General features: G+C 36.8%; 1 protein-coding gene across 3 annotated transcripts in view; it reads left to right on the top strand.

Annotated features, from left to right (window-relative positions):
- LOC127494069 (C-terminal binding protein 1) overlaps positions 1-19,852 on the top strand; it is a 29,667-nt gene that overhangs the window by 1,135 nt on the left and 8,680 nt on the right. For 2 of the 3 annotated variants that reach the window (XM_051859659.1, XM_051859657.1), the window contains exons 1-4: positions 8,638-9,014; positions 12,814-12,968; positions 19,147-19,291; positions 19,400-19,606. In XM_051859659.1, the coding sequence (XP_051715619.1) occupies positions 8,975-9,014; positions 12,814-12,968; positions 19,147-19,291; positions 19,400-19,606 (547 nt within the window). In that variant the 5' untranslated portion in view covers positions 8,638-8,974. Of the gene's footprint in view, positions 1-8,637; positions 9,015-12,813; positions 12,969-19,146; positions 19,292-19,399; positions 19,607-19,852 lie in introns of those variants that run through there. The other variant, XM_051859658.1, reaches the window with a different exon arrangement.

The following is a 19,852-nucleotide window of genomic DNA, read 5'->3' on the forward strand; positions in this document are numbered from 1 at the left end:
TATAATTTTTATTTACTAAGTGGTTATGATGTGTGCAGTCTCTTTGGTCATATTTTTAGTGTCTGTTTTGTCTGTAGTTGCAGAGCAGAGCAGAACATTGAGTGCTTTCATAGGATCCTGTAGAATTTTGTCTGTTGTTGAGAACATGGTTGACTGAAATCACAGCACGAGCTGCGCCAAGACTCCAAGACAGAGAATAATCTTGATTGAATCACTGCCTATTCTCTGGCATTCACCATGTAGATATTCCATAGATACAATCTGTTAATGGACTTTGATCTAATGATGGACTGATAGGTCTCAGCGGGTGTTTTAATGAAATTTTCTTGCTTCTGCACTCCCCGATTGCAGCCAAGTTTAATGTGATGCGTTCAGTCACACTGAATTTATTTAGGGAAATGTTATCCATGCACCCTCTTCCCTTCAAGATAGGCGATGTGAGGGAGTTTACCCATTCGCCACGCTGCAGTGTGTGTGTGTGTGTTGGCAGGGAGGCGGCAGCAGCAGTGTGTGTCTGAAGCAGTGTAATCTTTCTCAGGGGCATCTTTCTTATGCTCTCTGCCTCTCCCCACTTCTATTTTTCCCTCTTTTATTGTCTTTTTCAATAGGTTTTTGAGGTTTTCACCGGTGCCAGTTGCGATATTCCTCATTCATCATAGATTGTGTCCACTGACAGGCTCTTTTCCCAGCTGTCCTCTTACCGTGGCCCAGAATTGATTTGACTGTGGTGGATGTGCGGTTTGGTGTTGAGATGGTTTTCACCTTGTTATGTCCTTGCGCTGTTTTACAAGGAGAAAATATGCCCAGTTGGTTTTAGAGAAAATATATACCTACTAGGATTTTGCAGTGGCAAAACTGACCAGCTATTTATTAAGAAGATTTTGACATTCCTAAATCACAAGCTGCGATAGTCTTTTTTCCCTATTGTGATGCATATCAGGCCCTGTTGACACCTGGTATTAAGATGTGTTTTGGTCGATTGGATCACAAATGGACGACGCTAAATACAGGTGTAAATGGGGTCTAAAGCGTTTTGAGCTTGTCCACTTTCGACCACTTCAAGAGGTAGTTGAAAACGCATCCGACCGGATTGCCTTTGTAGTGTAGACGCTAGGGATGTGACGAGATCTTGATATTAAAATGTGACGAGATTTCTGTCTCAGTGGAACACCATGACGGAGCGTGAGGGTGAAATTAGCATAGAATATGCCACTGCTATGTTTACATTACATTAACGGTAGTCACCGTGGCACCTCTTCCACTGTCGTTTTGCTTTTTTTATAAAAATAAAAACCATTTAATTCATTTGGATAATGGTCGCTTCAATTATAAACTATTGTAATGTAAACATCTGCTCTGCTCATCCAGCAGGAATCAAAGCTCACTGATCACGTGACAAGAGTATGACGAGATGACTGACAAGACCATGGAGGAGGATTAATTGCGCAACAGAGCTTAAGCGTCTGATAAATGTCTTATCTTGTAGAAAATGCGCTCAGCGCTGCCGCTCCCTATACACAGAGTACACGCAATCACGAATTCAAAAGCAAAAGTAAAACGCGAGCTGTCGGATGCATGCAAATTAGGCTACATACAATAGCTTGTATCCCAATTTCAAACCTGTCATAGGCTAGTTGTAGTTGTAACCACCTCTTAGCTCTGGTCTCTGTTTTGGTCTCTGTTTGCACTTTGAGTATTGAGAGAGTACTTTGATTATGGTTGCACTTATTGTTTGCACTTAATAAGACTAAGAAAAAACTGTTTTTTTGTTTTTTGTTTCTATGTTCAAATTATGGAAAGGAGTTCACACACAGCCTCAATCAGAAGTTCTGGAAGCTCATAATTCATGTACAGGAATGTCTGAAGAGACTCATGTACAATCATACAGGAGAGAAGCCAGTCAATTGAGTTTGTGGCAAAACCTTTTACAATGCTTAAGTATTGTTGTCTTTTACTGCATATGATATTTCATACTCAGAAAGTAGAACTGAAATGTCATTCATTACAAGATGATTAGTTAAAACATTTCAAAATGCACCTGCAGACTATTTTTCCAGTCATGAATTTTGTCATTGAGGATTTCTTAAAAAATACTGTGCAAAAATCTCATCTTGTCTCGTTCTCGTGAACCCAATCTCATGTCTCGTCTTGTCTCATGAGCTAAGTATCTCGTCACACCCCTAGTAGACGCTGTGGTCGAATGCATTTGAACAGCCACCAAAGACCATCTATTCTCCGCTTAATGATCTAGCGCGTAAACATTATGGGAAGCGTGCTAGCCAGATGGGATTTAAACTTTGTCGGCTGAAGACCCAAGTTTGATTTGAAGACAAAAACGTACCAAGCACAATGTTCTCTCAGAGTAAAACGTCTTCTTGAACAAGAACTGGGGCCCGTTCTTTGTACATTGCTAACTCAGTTAGCTGGATTTGATTGATGACGATTTGGCATTATCTTGGATTGTTTGGTTCTTCGACACTCATCCTGGGCTTGCTGTCATAGCAACAGGTCCGTAAGCTTAAATCTGCTGAGGAGCAGGCTTATTTCATGTAAACAGGATTAGATTGCATCTTTTTAAGCGGAGGTGATGCTCAAAGTTTGTCCCAGCCACTGCTACTTTATGTAAAAAAAAAAAAAACAGTGCACATTTCATTTATCTATTATAACATTTATGTCGTTCTTCTGTCATTTTATTCACTTGGCTGTTTCCCTATAAATGTCTAGAAATTCGCCAAGTTTTTCGTCAGGTGTCTTTTTTAAATATATGATGTCATTACTTTGCCGTCTTGACCCCAGCCAATCGCTGCATTGCTGATCGTGGTTTCGAGAACGCGCAGTAATCTTAGACAACTAAATCCAGATATTTTAATCCAATCCACAAATTCGTTTGAAGAACCAAATTAGCTTGAGATCAGTTATCACAATTAGAAGATCTAGCATCTGTCAGATCATCTCAGATGTATTTAGCGAGGTACGAAGAAGATAGCATTTTCTGTCGTCTGGTGTCTGGAATGTTATGTTAAGTAATAAAATTAGTTACTTAAGTTTAATGGTCAGATGAAAGCGAGTTAAACCTGACTTTTCGTGAACAAATCATGGATTTTCCATAAATTTTCCTACTGGATCAATGCATGAGCAGCCGTTTTATGGCACAGGCATGATTAGCCAGCTTATTCAATGTGGCCAAAGTGTTCGGATTGCATATGTGACGCATACTTTGTGCTTCACTTGCCAAAACCAACCGTCCCCTGAGGTCCTGACCAGCACTAATGAATTCACAAAGAATGGGGCTCTTCTGCTTGAGTGCCAATCTGTCTGACTTCTCCACTGGAGCGCACACACGCAAGATACAGTATGTCTGTGTTCCCAGACTGTCTTGTTATTCACATACTGTAACAGAGGCCTAGCAGATAGCAGAAATACAGTGCAGTACATGCCACACAACACACAGTGCATACATAGACTTCAGGCTCTATAGATGGAGTGTGAGTTAAACTGATACATTTTTGCGAAAACGCAGCGATTCTTTAAATATGTGAGAATAGGATAGTATGTTTTAACAGTTCATGTTAAAGGGTTAGTTCACCCAAAAATGAAAATTATGTCATTTATTACTCTCTCATGTCGTTCTACACCCGTAAGACCTTCGCTCATCTTCGGAACACAAATTAAGTGGTTCAGAGCGCCAAAGTCACGTGATTTCAGCAGTTTGGTAGTTTGATATGCGATCTGAATCACTGATTCGAAACAAAAGATTCGTAAAGCTTCGAAGCAGTGTTTTGAAATCGGCCATCACTAGATATTGCTGAAAAGTTGTTATTTTGTTTTTTTTTTGGTGCACAAAAAGTATTCTCGTCGCTTTATAATATTAAGGTTGAACCACTGTAGTCACATGAACTGTATAAAATATTTTTTCAGTACCTTTCTGGGCATCTGAAAGTGTTAATTCAATTGTCTTGCTGGCAATAGAGGCCTCACTGAGCCATCAGATTTCATCAAAAAACCTTAATTTGTGTTTTTTGAAGATGAACGAAGGTCTTACGGGGGTAGAATGACATGAGGGTGAGTAATAAATGACATTATTTTCATTTTTGGGTGAACTAACCCTTTAAGGAAAACCTTCATGTGAATCAGTTAAGAAACTGAACAAATATTTAAGGTTGATTCTGTGATAGATTATCACAGGAAATAATTTTGACTTATTCAGCTTGTAATAATCAAATATTTTGTGCAGTAATGCACTTGCAGTGGAAGTCTTTGGGGTAAGATATTAGTCTAGGATAACGTTCAAAGCCACCATAGGGCTGGATCATGTGGTCAGGTGGTATATACTTTGAGAGATTCAGCTGTACCATACAACTATGTGTAGTGTAATGAATAAACTCCCACACTGAGCAGAAAACTATAATTAACTCTGCGTAAGCAAGCGACAGCTTCCAGTGTAGGCAGCTTTGTTGTTTTTAACATGAGAGGTGTACTTTTGAGGAGTTTTGCCACACATTTCCAGAGTAATAATGATGTAATGGTTGTTTACGATTGCCGAGCAGAAGCGTAACTTGTTGCATTAATTCAGAATTCCACTTTTAAGTTGTCACACCATTATGGGTGTACAATATTTAAAACAGCCTCCAATGCAGCTCATTTAGTCATATTTATAATGTACTTCTGTTTTGTGGTAGACTAAAGTGCTTCATAATGTAAAGCTGTTTTTGCCAGGATTATCATTCATTAATAGTTATGAATAACAGTATCTAAAGTGAATATTCTTAACATAGTTATAACTACATAGTTATGTACTATGTAGAATGTTTTGGGATCGAATTTCAGGAAATAACTTCCCTTACAGTGATGCAGTCATTGCTCCCACCACTACAAAAGACTTGAGCATTATGTGTTACTTTTAAAAAATGAGACTAATGTGGTAAAATTGCTTTCTGACCTTGTCTGTTATATCAAATCTTTCATCTCATGTCATGATGACCATGAAAAGATAATAAATTAACACTAACTTTTGCATGATACCAGAAGGATACCAGAAAGGAAGTGGCCTCCACTTAAAGGAGAAGCAACTTAATTAACATTAACTTTTTTTGTGTGTGTACAGAACTACTGTTCGAAAGGTTTTTTTTAATGTTTACAAAATATGTCTCTTATGCTCACCAAGACTGCTTTTATTTGATCAAAAATACAGGAAAAACAGCAATATTGTGAAATATTATTATGGTTTAAAATAACTGTTTTCTATTTGAATATATTTTAAAATGTAATTTATTCCTGTGATGCAAAGAATTTTCAGCATCATTACTCCAGTCTTCAGTGTCACATGATCCTTCAGAAATCATTCTAATATGCTCATTAGCTGCTCAAGAAACATTTCTTATTATTATCAATGTTGAAAACAGTTGTGCTGCTTCATATTTTTTGCGGAAACCATGATAATTTTTTAGGATTCTTTGATGAATAAAGTTAAAAAACAACATTTATTTGGAATAGAAATTTTGTAACATTTTAAATGTCTTTACTGTCACTTATGATCTATATGTGTTAAAAACAACAACTTTTGAACGGTAGTGTAAGTGCTTTAACAAAAATTCCCACCACATCACCACACCACAAGCACCTCCAGAATATCTAGACTTCCACTGTAAGTGCAGTACTACTGTAAATGTTTTTTTGTTTTTGTTTATCGTTGCAAACTAAGGTATGTGGCAATCAGCAGCATGCAAATGGTGTTTATAGAGCTTAAGCTGTATTGAAGCTGTAACATCCTTTGACAAATTGTGGTTGAGCACATTTGCATAGTACTGGATCATGGGTTATGTGGCCTGTGTTAACTGATCATAGCTTCGATGAGGATTGTGAGTTTATCGAAATGAATCAGCTGACAAATGATGCATGTTGCAGCTGGAGGAGATGCTTAACAGATTCTGTTATACCACCAAAAGCAAATGACTCATTAAGTAAACGGTTAGAATGACTTTAAAAAATGTGATAAAAGTGGTGATAAGGCTATTAAAAACAACACTTTCAAACAGATTTTTTTTTTCCACACATTTCTAGGTGTCTCAAGACACCTACGTTTTGTCTAGAGTGGTGCAGGTATGATGTCAGAACCCAGAAGACTAATTTGCCGCAGGTTCCTTTGAGATTTTCCTATGGGGTTTTAGAGTTATTTCAGTTATGTTCACTTTTGAAAACTTATGTTTTTAATATGTAACTAGATAAGGCAGTTTGGGGTGTGAGTGTGTGTAGTGTACATTGTAGAACAAAACGTCAAAGTATTGTCAAATTATGTTGACCACAGGCTTTATTTTAAAAAAGGGTTACCTATGGGATTTTATAAAACCCATTATAAAACCCAAAAGGAAAATCTTGAAGTAGGGCTGGACGGTATGACATATATATATCGTTACCACCTTATAAAATGTCTAGCGTTAGAAATTTTGCCGTGTATATCGCGGTATGTAAACATATATGCGTATCACAGCACTATTGACACTTCAGAGTGATAAAACGCATGAATGAGAATATAAAGAGCGTGACGTCCTTGATGCTAAAAAGAGTTATAAGTGCAATATATCCTGTAAAGAAACATGGTGTGGTGCTCGTGCTGACTGGCACACTGCCAAAGTGTGCGCACGGAAAGCTGCCTCTCTCAGAATGCGATCGTGAATTTTGGACGTGCTCGATGTTAAAAAGTGTTATTAAGCACAATAAGCAGTGAAAATGAACTCAATGCGGTGCTTGCGCTGTCTGACACAGATTAAAGGATTAGTTCACTTTCAAATGAAAATTAGCCCAAGATTTACTCATCCTCAAGCCATCCTAGGTGTATATGACTTTCTTCTTTCTGATAAACGCTCTCAGAGATATTTTAATAAATATCCTGACGCATCCGAGCTTTATTATGGCAGTGAACGGGACCCACGAGTATGAGCTAAAGAAAGTGCTTCCATCCACATCCATCCATTATAAACGTGTACTCCACACGGCTCCGGGAGATTAATAAAGACCTTCTGAAGCAAAGCAATGCGTTTGTGTAAAAAAAAAAAAAAAAAAAAAAAAAATCCATATTTAACAAGTTATGAAGTAAAATATCTAGCTTCCTCCAGGTCTGGCGGAAGCTAGATATTTTACTTCATAACTTGTTAAATATGGATATTTTATAATATCACTGCCATTATAAAGATCGGATGTGTCAGGATATTTATTAAAATATCTCAGAGAGTGTTAATCAGAAAGAAGAAAGTCATATACACCTAGGATGGCTTGCGGGTGAGTAAAGCTCGGGCTAATTTTCATTTGAAAGTGAACTAATCCTTTAAGTGTGTGCACAGAAAGCTGCGTCTCTCAGCATGCAATCACGAATTTAGCTGTTTTTCGCGTCTTATTGTGCATGAATGGTCGAATACACACGCAGTTATGTCAGAATGCCCATCGTGTGGAGTATTCATGTTATGGGTGTAAACCGGATGTGTGTCCGTGCGTTTGGTCTTTGGCCTAATAAACCTGCTGCTCAGTGTCATAAATGTGAATCAGATAGAAGAGAAAATAACTTACTGCTCTTGACTGAATAACTTTGTTTAGCTTTAATAAGAATAAATTTCTATTTAATTCATACAGTGAAGAATATTTTATTTTTACATTTGATTATTAAATTTCTGTACCAATTCTAACTGCGTTAAATAAACCTATTGTACCTGAAAAACTTCATTTGTTTAATTCATTTTGTTTTTTTTATATTGTATTTGTCCTGTTCTTTTTTTCTTATTTTTATTTAAAAAAAGAGACAAAAATAACTATATCGTGATGTATATAAAAAAAATTCATATCGTGAAATAAGAATTTGGTCGTATCACTCACCCCTAAACCAGGGGCAAATTATTGTTCCATTTTCTGACATCATACAATGTAAAAAAAAAAAAAAAAATTGTTGGCTTAACTTAAAAAAAAGTAAGTTAGCTGGTTGCCTTGAAAAAAAGTGAGTTCATTGAAATAAAAAAATTGAGTTTATACAATGAAGGCGATTGGTTTAATCAACAGAAATTCAAAATATTATGTTATCTGAACCACATTAATTAAGTTGATTTGACAAAAGAAAAAATGTTTTAATTAATAACAAATCATGAAAATAATTTTTTACAGTGTACACGCACCACTATTCTGCCACTTTTTTTAACACGAGAGCATGTCCTGTGTGAGTGGCTAAACCTGACCCTGTTCGTACTTACTTATTTTTGGAGACGTCTCAGAGCTGCCCTTCAGGACTGTAGGATTCAGTAATTGGTTTTCTGAGAGCTAAATAACCCAGAACCATCACTGTCAGAGGCGTTTAATTAACTCTCACTCAGTATAAGTATTCATCTATAGTTAGAAGTGACCAAACAAATCCCTATTTTTATGTTACATATGAATTTTAGAATTTTTATTTGTTTTTTTTTTGTTTTTTTACATTCTAAAATACATTCATAAACAATAATTATTATAAACAATATATTTTTAATAAAAGAAAATACACAGCCAATTTTCTTCCCTTGATGTTGTTTTTCTTTCGCAATTTTCCATTCATCTTTTTTTCTTTTGCCCCCTCTCAGGAAACAAAAGATCAATTTTGTGAGAGAACAGGCTCCACCCCATTCCTCTTCAGTCTTTCTTGTAGCCACCTCACACACTCGTTCCTCTCTCTCTCTCGCTCTCCCACTCCCATAAATGCAGTGACACTTGCATTCTGTGTGTGCATGCGTGTTTGTCCGAGTGAGAGAGTCGAAATAGAAAGTGAGGGAGTGGGGGGGAGAGAGGGAGTTGGAGAGAAAGAGAAAGACAAGGAGGGGTGGGAGCGCGTGCGCGCGTGTGTTTAAGCTAGCTACTCACAGAAAAGAAGGAATAAGAAAATTGAAGTAGCCGCCATATGCTGAGGATTTTGGTGAATGCCTTGCTGAGGAGACACGCTCATTTTTCAGGCGGATCCTAAGAGATGGGAAGCTCACATTTGCTGAACAAAGGCTTGCCTATAGGTAAGCATTTACCTTTCCTTCTGCATGGAGCCACACGTGAAAGTGTTGTACGGATATCTGTGCCAATATTTGAGCGTTCGTTCGGCTGTCGTACAGTATTCTGGCTTCCCCTCCCCCTCTTCCTTTCCTCCTCCCCTCCTCTCTGCTCCGCTTTTCCCTCTTTCCTATTATCTTTCATCTCAGCCATTCATCCACGTACAATTGGTTGCTTTCTGCTTTCTGTTTCCCGTGCGAAGACAATATTCATCCGAGAGCCAGGGCTATGGACCTTTGATGGCTCGCTTTATTAACTGCATTAATCTTTCCGAGCTCGAAAGATAAAAAAAACACACACTATCCCCTCTGGAAAATTTGAGGGGTTGGCAAGGACATGACTCTCTCTCCTATGGCCCTCCCGCACATTGTGCAGTGGAAATGTGGCTTCCAGTTCCGGCCTTGACTTACTTCCTAATTTTGCTCTCTTCGAAGGAAATTCTCATTCTAGAAGTGGCCAAAAACAGTAATACTTAGCCTTAGGAAGAATAGGTTTTTTTTAGGATTTCATGGAAATAGTTATGCTGTTCTTTTGCGTACAGCTATTGGGCAACTATTTAATCTTAAAATAAACAATTCTGTCATATTTGATTGGGCAATATTCCTTATCTTTTTTTTTTTTGGTCATATTTTTAGGTTGATTGATTAATTAAGAATGTTGGCTAATGAAAGTTAAATACAAATAAAATTATTACACTTAATTTTCAAGTGACTCCCTTTCCACCTTTTTGAAAATTTCCAAGTGCTCATTTCCAGGAAGTCTTGGATGAGAACAATACATTGGCTTTCCACAAATTACAAAAAAACAAGATTCACCCCAGCTCACTCTGTGACAAGCAAAACTGCCATTAAAAACAGGTTTTGTTCTTTTCACACGGTGAACGAGAGGTTGGGATTTGAAATTGGCTTTCATTTTCACCACAAGACAACAAAGGGGGGATGTCAGCTTGAATTATCGCCCGTGGGCAGTTGAGGTCTTTAGACGCCATGTGCGACTGACCCTGTTGGTTCTTGTTGCTATGAACTAGCTAATTCAAACAGATCTAGCTCACCCTCGGGGCAGGGCAATATGAACAGAGCGCCGAGGGATTTTGACAGAACGGTGTGGTGCGAGAAACTACCATGTGTTTTTTTTCCAACGCAACATTCTTGATTTACCTAGCTGTGATTTTACATGCAAAGACGGAGAGAGTCAAAGATTGTTCTTATGAGCAAAATATTTCATGCTTTTCTTGATTGTAGCATTTGAGCTGTGGGCTTTTATGTGTGCTTGGAAGCATCTATTGCACGTTGTTGGCAGTTTGTCCTAATCAGAAAAAGGAGATAACAGAGGCTGTGTTACAAGATAACCGAAACCTGCTGAGATAGTTTAAATGTCTCTAACACATAATTTACGGTTGTAAAAGTTCACCTTCATTACAAATGGAGAAAACAGCTGGTTCTGTGTGGGAACGGATGCGTGAACGCGAGGAATCTTTTCACAGAGGTAAAAGAGGTCTTGTTTGTGAATAAACGTGTGTATTGTGTGTGTGTGTGTGTGTGTGTGTGTGTGTTTAAGAGTGTGAAAGACTATCTTGAGAGCAGGAGTGGGTGGGGCTGATAAAGGTGGGTGTGTCTGTGTCTTTTGGGCATGATTACACCATGTCTGCACTTGCCAGGCTATACATGGTAAAATTGGGAGAGGTCACAGGTGTGCATATTGTACTTTTGTCACTATATCATTAACAAATAACTAAATATCTTGCATTTGAAATATTTAAACGTTAGCTTCTTAAATACACTACTGTTCAAAAGATTAGGGTCATTAAGATTTTTGAAAGAGACCGGGGTTGAGACTAATTTCAGACTAAAATGTTAGAGCTGTTTTAACTGAAAGCAACTTGTACTGACATATCTTAAAATATGTCAGCGTCATTGTTTTGTCTCAAGATTCACACCAGTAATGTGTTTTTCTAAGGCGCGTTTATAAAAGCTACTTAAATGTCCTATTGAACTAAGGCCTAATCCTGGCTTAATCTAAGCCCTGTCTGTGAAACCAAACTTTTTTTTTTAAAGACTTTTATTCAGCAAGGACACATTAAATCAATCGAAAGTGACAGAAAGGACATTAATAATATTACAAATAATTATTATTTCAAATAAATGCTGTTTCCACAACTGTTTTCAACATTGATAACAATAAGAAATGTCTCTTGAGCATCAAATCAGCATATTAGAATGATTTCTGAAGGATCATGTGACACTAAAGACTGGAGTAATGATGCTGAAAATTCAGCTTTGCATCACATGAATAAATGACATTTTAAAATATATTACAACAGAAAATAGTTTATTTTAATTTGTAATAATATTTCACAATATTACTGTATTTTTGATGACAAATGGAGCCTTGGTGAGCATAAGAGAGACCAACCACAACATTTTGAATGGTGTTATGCGTATATAAATTGATTATCCATTGACTGTTGTTCTGTTGGTAGATATTTTTTCGCTGACAGAAGGCAGAATGCTAACTTCTGCTACTTAGCCAAGCAGCAGACTTATCGCCAATGTCAATACAGCGCAACAGTGACTGCCCACCTTTTCAGCAGCCTTGGTTCTGGAAGTGTTTTTCCCATTTATTTTCTCCATAGGGATTTGACCCAACCAACCAGCTCTGAGATGAATCAACATTACAAACATTTACTTAAAGCAAAAATATGCGAAAATCAGATACAAAGACAAGAGTGTGTACTTTTTTATGAGTGAATGAACTGCATTCCCATAAAGCATTGAGAATGCTGTAATTGAACAAAAAAACAAAGGTTTAGTATAAAATGATTGATTTAATTGTCATTGATAATATACAATTTAATATATTTGAAATTTATTCCAAAATATTCAAATACATACCCATATATAAGTGTATGAGAGTGCAGGAAAACCGACTTGATTGAGTCATTTGCAGTGCTTCATGGGAGTGGGCACCCGACCGCTGATAAGCACTTTTGGAGTGGCTTTTATATTTGGCTCAAAATCTATCAGCATGGCCAGCATATATTGGGTTATCACAGTAAAATGATAATTTAGGACTGAAAATGTTGGTGGTCTTAGATGAGTAAATGTGGGGAGCATGAAACAGCACAGTTTGAGGTACTGGGATAAGATTATTATTACACATCATCATCTGCATTACATTAGCTGCAGTTACTTTAAGATCATTCATTGTTTTCCTCAAAGCTGATTTCACATGAGCACTTGTGTATTTCATCATGATGTCATCAGTCAGTCCTCTTATAAAGAGTTTGATATCAAGTGTCTGGTTGATTATATATGTATCACAGTCTAGTTAATTCTGTTATCATGTAACCATTTTATTGGGAAAAATGTCACTGACTGCCAGTAATGTATAGTTATATGTAAGAAAGGTCTTGTTCTTTTCATTAGTTCTTTTGATGTGTCTTTTACGAGTGGATATAAAACCTCTACAATCTCTCTGTATTACTGTAATGACAACTGCAAAACATGAAAATCATTTTTAATATTGAGCAATAAAGGCAGGAATCAACCGACTGCTCATACACAGTGTTGTGTTTTTCTGTTTATGAGCCACTTTATTTTTAGAATCTGAAACTTGGCATTCAATATTTGTGTTAATCCTTGAGCCAATTCATTTAGAAAGATTGATACTAGAACAGTAAATTCCCTTTGCCTATGCGGACAATATTAAACACACCTGAACACAAGCTCAAGACATGTAACATATGTGATTTATTTCTCTCTACAGGCATCAGGCCTCCCATAATGAATGGGCCCATGCACCCTCGTCCTCTGGTGGCACTGCTGGATGGGCGGGACTGTACGGTGGAGATGCCCATCCTGAAGGACGTGGCCACCGTGGCCTTCTGTGATGCCCAGTCCACCCAGGAGATCCACGAGAAGGTAACTATACAAGTAGCACTTAATGTCACTTACTTTGGTATGGTAGCACTTTGTTCATTTTTGCTCTCGGATTAATTAATACAAAGTTTTGTCATGAAACTCTAGATGGCGCAGGCTGCTCAGGTGCTTGACTTAATCTGCTTGTAATCATATCGTTCTCTATAGCGCACAGCTGATTGGTTCCTGCTGTATCAGTAGTCAATGAGCTTGCTGCTTAACTTTCAAATACTTGGTCAGCGCCTACATAGCAGTTTGCAGCACGCTTTCAGAAACCCTCCATCTTCCCCAGCTCCACCTGTATAGATCTGCTACGGGTAATTCATGTACGCTATCTGAACTTGTTCTGCTGCAGCAGCAATAACTAACAACAGCAGCAGATTAGCAGATCTACTCTGCCAAGACTAAATATATTAACATTGTCATATCCATTACCATGCCAAACACTCATGACAGAACTTATTGTTGTATTATTCTTGTTTTAAATTGATTTGGATAAGATTTAGTGATGCTAGTGATACCGATTTTTTTGTCATTATGATCGGCTGATACCGATCCAGATCCTGATCCTGATCTTTCAAACTTTATGTTCAAGCTTTAATAATTAAGCTCTCTGTTGAATGTCAGTGTTTTTTTTTTTTTGTGTTTTTTTAGATAAGTAATACCACATATGTTATTTACAGTAATCCTATAGATTGTGGTTTTAACTGAGAATGAAAATAAATAAGCACAACAAATATTAATTTTACAGAGAACATATTTTAATAGGCCTTTAAAAACAATATATATTCATATTAGGATACTATGGCTTATTAAAAAGCCTACAAGGCTTAATATCAAATTGAACATAATTACAACCCATAAGGTGTAATTAAACATTGTACAATATGTGACTGAGTCAAAAACATATAGAAACACTGCAACTCCTAAATGAACAAAATGAGTAGTCTGAAACAGAAATGATCAGGAATAATATTCAGCAAGTATTTGTGTCATTCCTTCCTACATCCTAATTAAATAGGTAAGGCAGGATTCTTTTTATAAAGTCAAGCTTTTCTGCATTTTGGGGAGATTGTCTATTCCTCTTTTAATCCAAAACATATGCAGCTGTACTGAATAGTCGCTCACCATCAACACTCGAGCACTAAACTTCAAGCACTAGAAATAGAAATACAAAATAAATTGTATAAAGTAATCAAATGTACAAAAATGGTGTACAAAAAAAATCTTCACAAAAGTGATTTAGTTAAGGGCAATGAGAGACTTGTTTGATTAACATGAATGGCAAGGACGGCGGCAGCTTTATTACTGCGCGTGAGCGGTTTCAAATCACTTTTTCTTAAATTGCAAGGCTTAAAGGGTTAGTTCACCCAAAAATGAAAATTCTGTCAATAATTACTCACAGCCATCGGATTTTATTAAAAATATCGCAGTTTGTGTTCTGAAGATGAACGAATGTCTTACGGGTTTAGAACGACATGAGGATAAGTAATTAAAGACAGAATTAACCCTATAATTTGTGGCCACAATATTTTTGTCCGCATCTCATGTGCAAAGTGCTGTACAAAACAACGCAACAAGCTTCACAATGTAACTTTCTCCACTTCTGAAATAATGGGCAGAGAAAAATAACATAAACTAATAATATCACAGCCAATCAAATCCAAATGCATAAAACAAATTCCTGGCCATTAATTCCCACTATTTCTCTGAGGAATATTTCACGTCACAGAAGTAAAACGCATTGTGAATGCTGTTCATGTGGATTTATTACATCTGTGTGGAGTGGTATTTTTTCATCACTGGTTCATACAGATTAATATATCATATATGTTTGAGTATGGTTCTGCAATTCATCATAGATCCCACTGGCTCGACATGATGGAGCCTCTTTGGCTTTGTTACATGGAAAAAGCACTTCATCTCACAGGCTAAAAAAGTAGATTGCACAATGGGGTAATATTTATGAGGCTGTGAGCGTTTTTGCCAGAAATAAGTAGAATGATTCATTAGATGAATTCACTGGGTAACGTGATGAAATCTCACAGCCATCCTACCAGCTGTACTTATTTATTTATTTCATTCTCAATCTCTCTTGCTCACAGTCATTGATCAATCATTTTCTTTAACATTTGTTATAACTAGATCTATGTTATGACGTTTCATTGTGAAAGAACACGTTGCTCTTTGTCAATCATTATGAATAGTGAGCTTTATCTGACTCCAGTGTCATGTGTCTGAAAGAAATATGCACCATAAATTAAATTTGGTAGTATTTTAAAATAAGGTTCAATCATGAACTAATGATGAACAACCATTTTTACAGCATTTATTTATCTAGGGAATGTTAATTTCTACTTACACTAACTGTTTAAAAGTTTGTGGTCAGTACGTTTTTTTTTGTTTGTTTGTTTTTAAGTTAATACTTTTATTCTGCAAGGATGCATTAAATTGAACCAAATTGACAGTGAATAAATTTTTAATGTTACAAAAGATTTCTATTTTAGATATATTCTGTTTTTTTTTACTTTCAATTCATCAAAGAATCCTGAAAAACAAGTATCATGTTTCCACAATATGAAGCAGTGCAACAGTTTTTCAACTGATAATAATCAGAAAAGTTTTTTTGAGCACCAAATCAGCATATTAGAATGATTTCTGAAGGATCATGTGACACTGAAGAGTCAGTTTGCATCACAGGAATAAATTACATTTTAAAATATACTAAAATAGAAAGAGTTCATTTGAATTGTACAAATATTTCACAATATTACTGTTTTTACTAAATTTTTATCAAATAATTGCAGCCTTGGTGAACATAAGAGACTTTTTCCAAAATATTAAAAAATCGTACCTACCCCAAACTAGTGTACACTAGTGCATTATTGTAAATATTGCATATTTATATTGTACATTGTTAATTTGTGTCATAAGACATAAATTAATTTTAAAATATACAATTTGAAATGTTAGATCATGTAGAAATCAACATTAACCTAGATTAATAAATGCTGAAAAATATCAAATACTACTGGCTGGAACAAGAGCAAATGCACCATTTGATAATGTGTTTGTACACAGAAGAAAACCTGATTTGCCGCTGTCAGTATTATTAAGTGACGGTTTTCCCTTCCACACTACCCATGAACCTAAATTAAACTCATTTGCTCCATTCGTTCATCTGACTACACACGAAAGACCAGCCATAAATCATTCCCTCTCAACACAATTCGCTTAATTCCATGTCATATAAATATTTACTCCCTCTGAATGCGTTTATGCTCATTCAGACATTTAATGTAGCCAGGGCCCGCATATTTTTTCTGCTGAACTGCCGATTGCTTTTGGCATGTTTTGTGTGGTTCTGGGTGGCTGCCAGGTTGATTCTCAAAGAACACTCCCCAGGCCGGCACAGACAGATGGCACTCCCTTTCTGCCCCTTCCCACAAACCTACAGAGAGCCTCCTTATTTAACTTATTTAATCGGACACTACTGAATGGACAGAAACTGTACAGTCTCCTTACATGGACAAACAAGCTTCTGATAAGATGGAAAATCAATTGTCTGTCTGGGAGAGAAAGTATTAGCCGTTGATAAAGTGACATGAAAATTGTCTACTAAAACTAAAAAAAAAAATGGCTGTAAAAATCTCATTCTGTTGTAGCTCATAAAAAACACTGATTGCTTATTGCGGTGATTTTTCTTGAAGGGTGTCAAACCAAATGATGTTTTTCATCATCTACCAGAGTTATGATGTGGTAAATCTGCTTATGTTGTGTGTTACTCCAGAACTTGATGGTTTATTAGATTATGTCAAGTGTTTTCAAGTAAACTGATTAATCATCACGAACCCTTTGTTAGTGAAGTTGCACAGTGAAGCTCTTGTTTTTGGTCATCAGCAGAAAACGAAAAGTGTGGCATCTTGTTGAGTCATATTAACAGTGAAACGTTGCAGGCGTATAGTGAATATCATAATACTGTCCTTTAAAGAGTCTACCTCAGGTTTTTCTAATCTGATTCACAATGTAAAAACATGATTACTGAAGCGCAAATTAGCTCATGACAATGAAACATAACCACATTCTCATTAAGATTTTAAAAAACATTACTATCATTATTATAACCTCATAACCACGTTTAATGCATCTAAAGTATTTTTACATCTTGGTAGAATTTTTGCAATGGTACACACCTGATTTTATGATTTTATATTGATTAAAATAAGCATGAATTAAATTCAGCACAATGAATACCACTAATAATAAATACTACAATTCAAATAATATATTGTTGTTTCTGAAGTGTTCAAATAAAAATGCCTCAAATATAATATAATATAATATAATATAATTTTTCTTTAAATTTTTTGGGTTGAATATAACTTGTTGAATATAACATGTTTGTTTTTATGTGCGATCAGATCTTTAAATGGCAGTTGAATAATCTTCATGTGTGAGTGTGATTCTGTAGGACTGGGATTAAAGCCATATCAATGCAGCCAGTTTTTAAACCAGTTCTTTTGAATTTTTTTGTAATGACCTCAATTTATCTGGTTTAATGTCTACCCATATGAAGGTGTAGAACCTGGAGTTTGAAATTAATCTCATTTCATAGCTTAATCTTCTTGGCCAGGGTGAAATTGGCTCAAGCCTGCAATGCTGTGCATGTTAATAAAGAGTATTAATATGCACAGCGTTGCAGACTGGAGCCAATTTAATTCAAGTTTCAAATAACTTGCATTGTGAGCATTTGAAAATATTAAAGTATTGTTCTTGATAAATACAAAATAGCGCAGGGGTCGGCAATCTATGGCACGGAAGGGTAATTGCCGGCATGTGAGCAAAAGCGAGAGGGGTGCATGTATTTCATTCAGATGAAGTACCTCACACCTGCATACAGATCTGCATTTCGAGGTAATCATTCCTCATAGTAACACAGCTTGTTTTATTAAGTTATGAGCTATATACTATTAAAGTGTCAAAATCAAACTGTGCAAGTCAATGAAAGCATACAGCTCTGACAAACCATTAGTGTGACTGCTGTGCATCAGGAGCTACTGAAAGCATGACACAGATCAAGACAGCAGATGTATCACACAAGTTAAATGGATAGTTTTAATTTTGTCATCATTTACTCACCCTTATGTTGTTCCAAACCTGTATGAGTTTCTTTCTTCTGTTAAACACAAAATAAGATATTTTGAAGAATGTTGGTAATCAAACAGTTGACGGTAGCAATTGACTTCCATAGTAGGAAAAAAATACTATGAAAGTCAATGGCTACCGTCAACCTTGCACACCCTGTTCACATAGACATCACACGTCATCAGCGCATTTCATGCTAAACAGAGTTTATGTAGACAGACGTCAGTCACGGAGCACCACAAACAAACAGCAGCCATCTTTTACAGTTCCTACCGAATCAAAACAACAAGCTTAAGCTGCGTTCATGCAATAACTACCGTAATTAAGAGATGGCAACCCGTGACGTTCTAACCGGAGCTGTTTACGTCCTCAGACTCGGAATTATGCGTTTCCATGTCAACCGTATCAATACCGAAATGAATCTGCAGCAGTCAGGTACAAGCTCTCAAGCGTTCATTATTATTATTATATTGTTTTGTTATTTTTACCTCCTTCTCTTGTGACGCTTTGCCGAGAGCAGCTGTGTATGCGTTCAGTGTTTTGGAGGAGTTGTGGCTTTAGATGGAGATTTGCAGGGAGGTTGGGATCGTATGCTTTTAATGCTAGCAGGCTAACGTTAGCATTTCCTAGATCACCTGCTGCACCTTTAAATGTCCTAATTGAACTAAGGCCTACGCCTGGCTTAACCTAAGCCCTGTTAGTGAAACTGCACTATTTCTGTGTTACTAATCAAATAAGTTTTTGATTGATCAAGTAATGTTTGATATTCAACTGTAAAATGTGTTAATCTTTCCGTGAAGCCATTATGAATGTTCAAAATACTGTTATATGTATTTATACACTGTGGGGGAGTCACTTAATGTCATGACAAAAAGGTTGCCAACCCCTGTAATTGTGGGTAAGGATTATTATTCACTGTATTTTCTCTTATTTTGGAAAAATCATTTCTACATTTTTTCCCCTCAGATTCAGAGCTGTTGTACATGTGTGTATCTGTTTTGCATAGACTGACTGTATTTTCTGTATATTCTCTCAGGTGTTAAATGAAGCAGTGGGTGCTCTCATGTACCACACCATCACCCTGATGAGGGAGGACCTGGAAAAGTTCAAAGCACTTCGTATAATTGTACGCATTGGGAGCGGCTTTGATAATATCGACATAAAGTCTGCTGGAGACTTAGGTAATGGTTAAGAAGATTTTCCATTACATTGCACACGATGCATAACAATGTATGTGTGTGTGTGTTTGCTGTATGAAGAGTCTGACCGTAACCCTTCCATATCTGCAGGTATAGCAGTCTGCAACATGCCAGCAGCTTCAGTAGAGGAGACATCAGACTCCACCATGTGTCACATCCTGAACCTGTACCGACGCACCACCTGGCTGCACCAGGCTCTCCGGGAGGGCACGCGGGTCCAAAGTGTGGAACAAATCCGAGAGGTCGCGTCTGGGGCGGCCCGGATCAGAGGAGAGACGCTGGGGATCATTGGCCTAGGTGTGTTGTCTCGCATAGCCAGACCATGAAGTCTGATCCACTTTGCTGTGTATTCTGGCCAAGAAACGCCCACTGAAACAGGAAGAGATCTTCTGAAGGAGATGTGTTTTGTTTTTTATGTGCAGTGTAGGGGTGGGTAAATCTGAATAGACTGGTGCAGACAAAGAAAATTCATAATTCTGATGAAGGCGCCACCAGTGGCTATAAAGATAACAGAGGAAACGAACGGTAATGTGTGTAGACTGT

Source organism: Ctenopharyngodon idella, chromosome 14, assembly GCF_019924925.1.
Source record: "Ctenopharyngodon idella isolate HZGC_01 chromosome 14, HZGC01, whole genome shotgun sequence".
Taxonomy (NCBI): domain Eukaryota; kingdom Metazoa; phylum Chordata; class Actinopteri; order Cypriniformes; family Xenocyprididae; genus Ctenopharyngodon; species Ctenopharyngodon idella.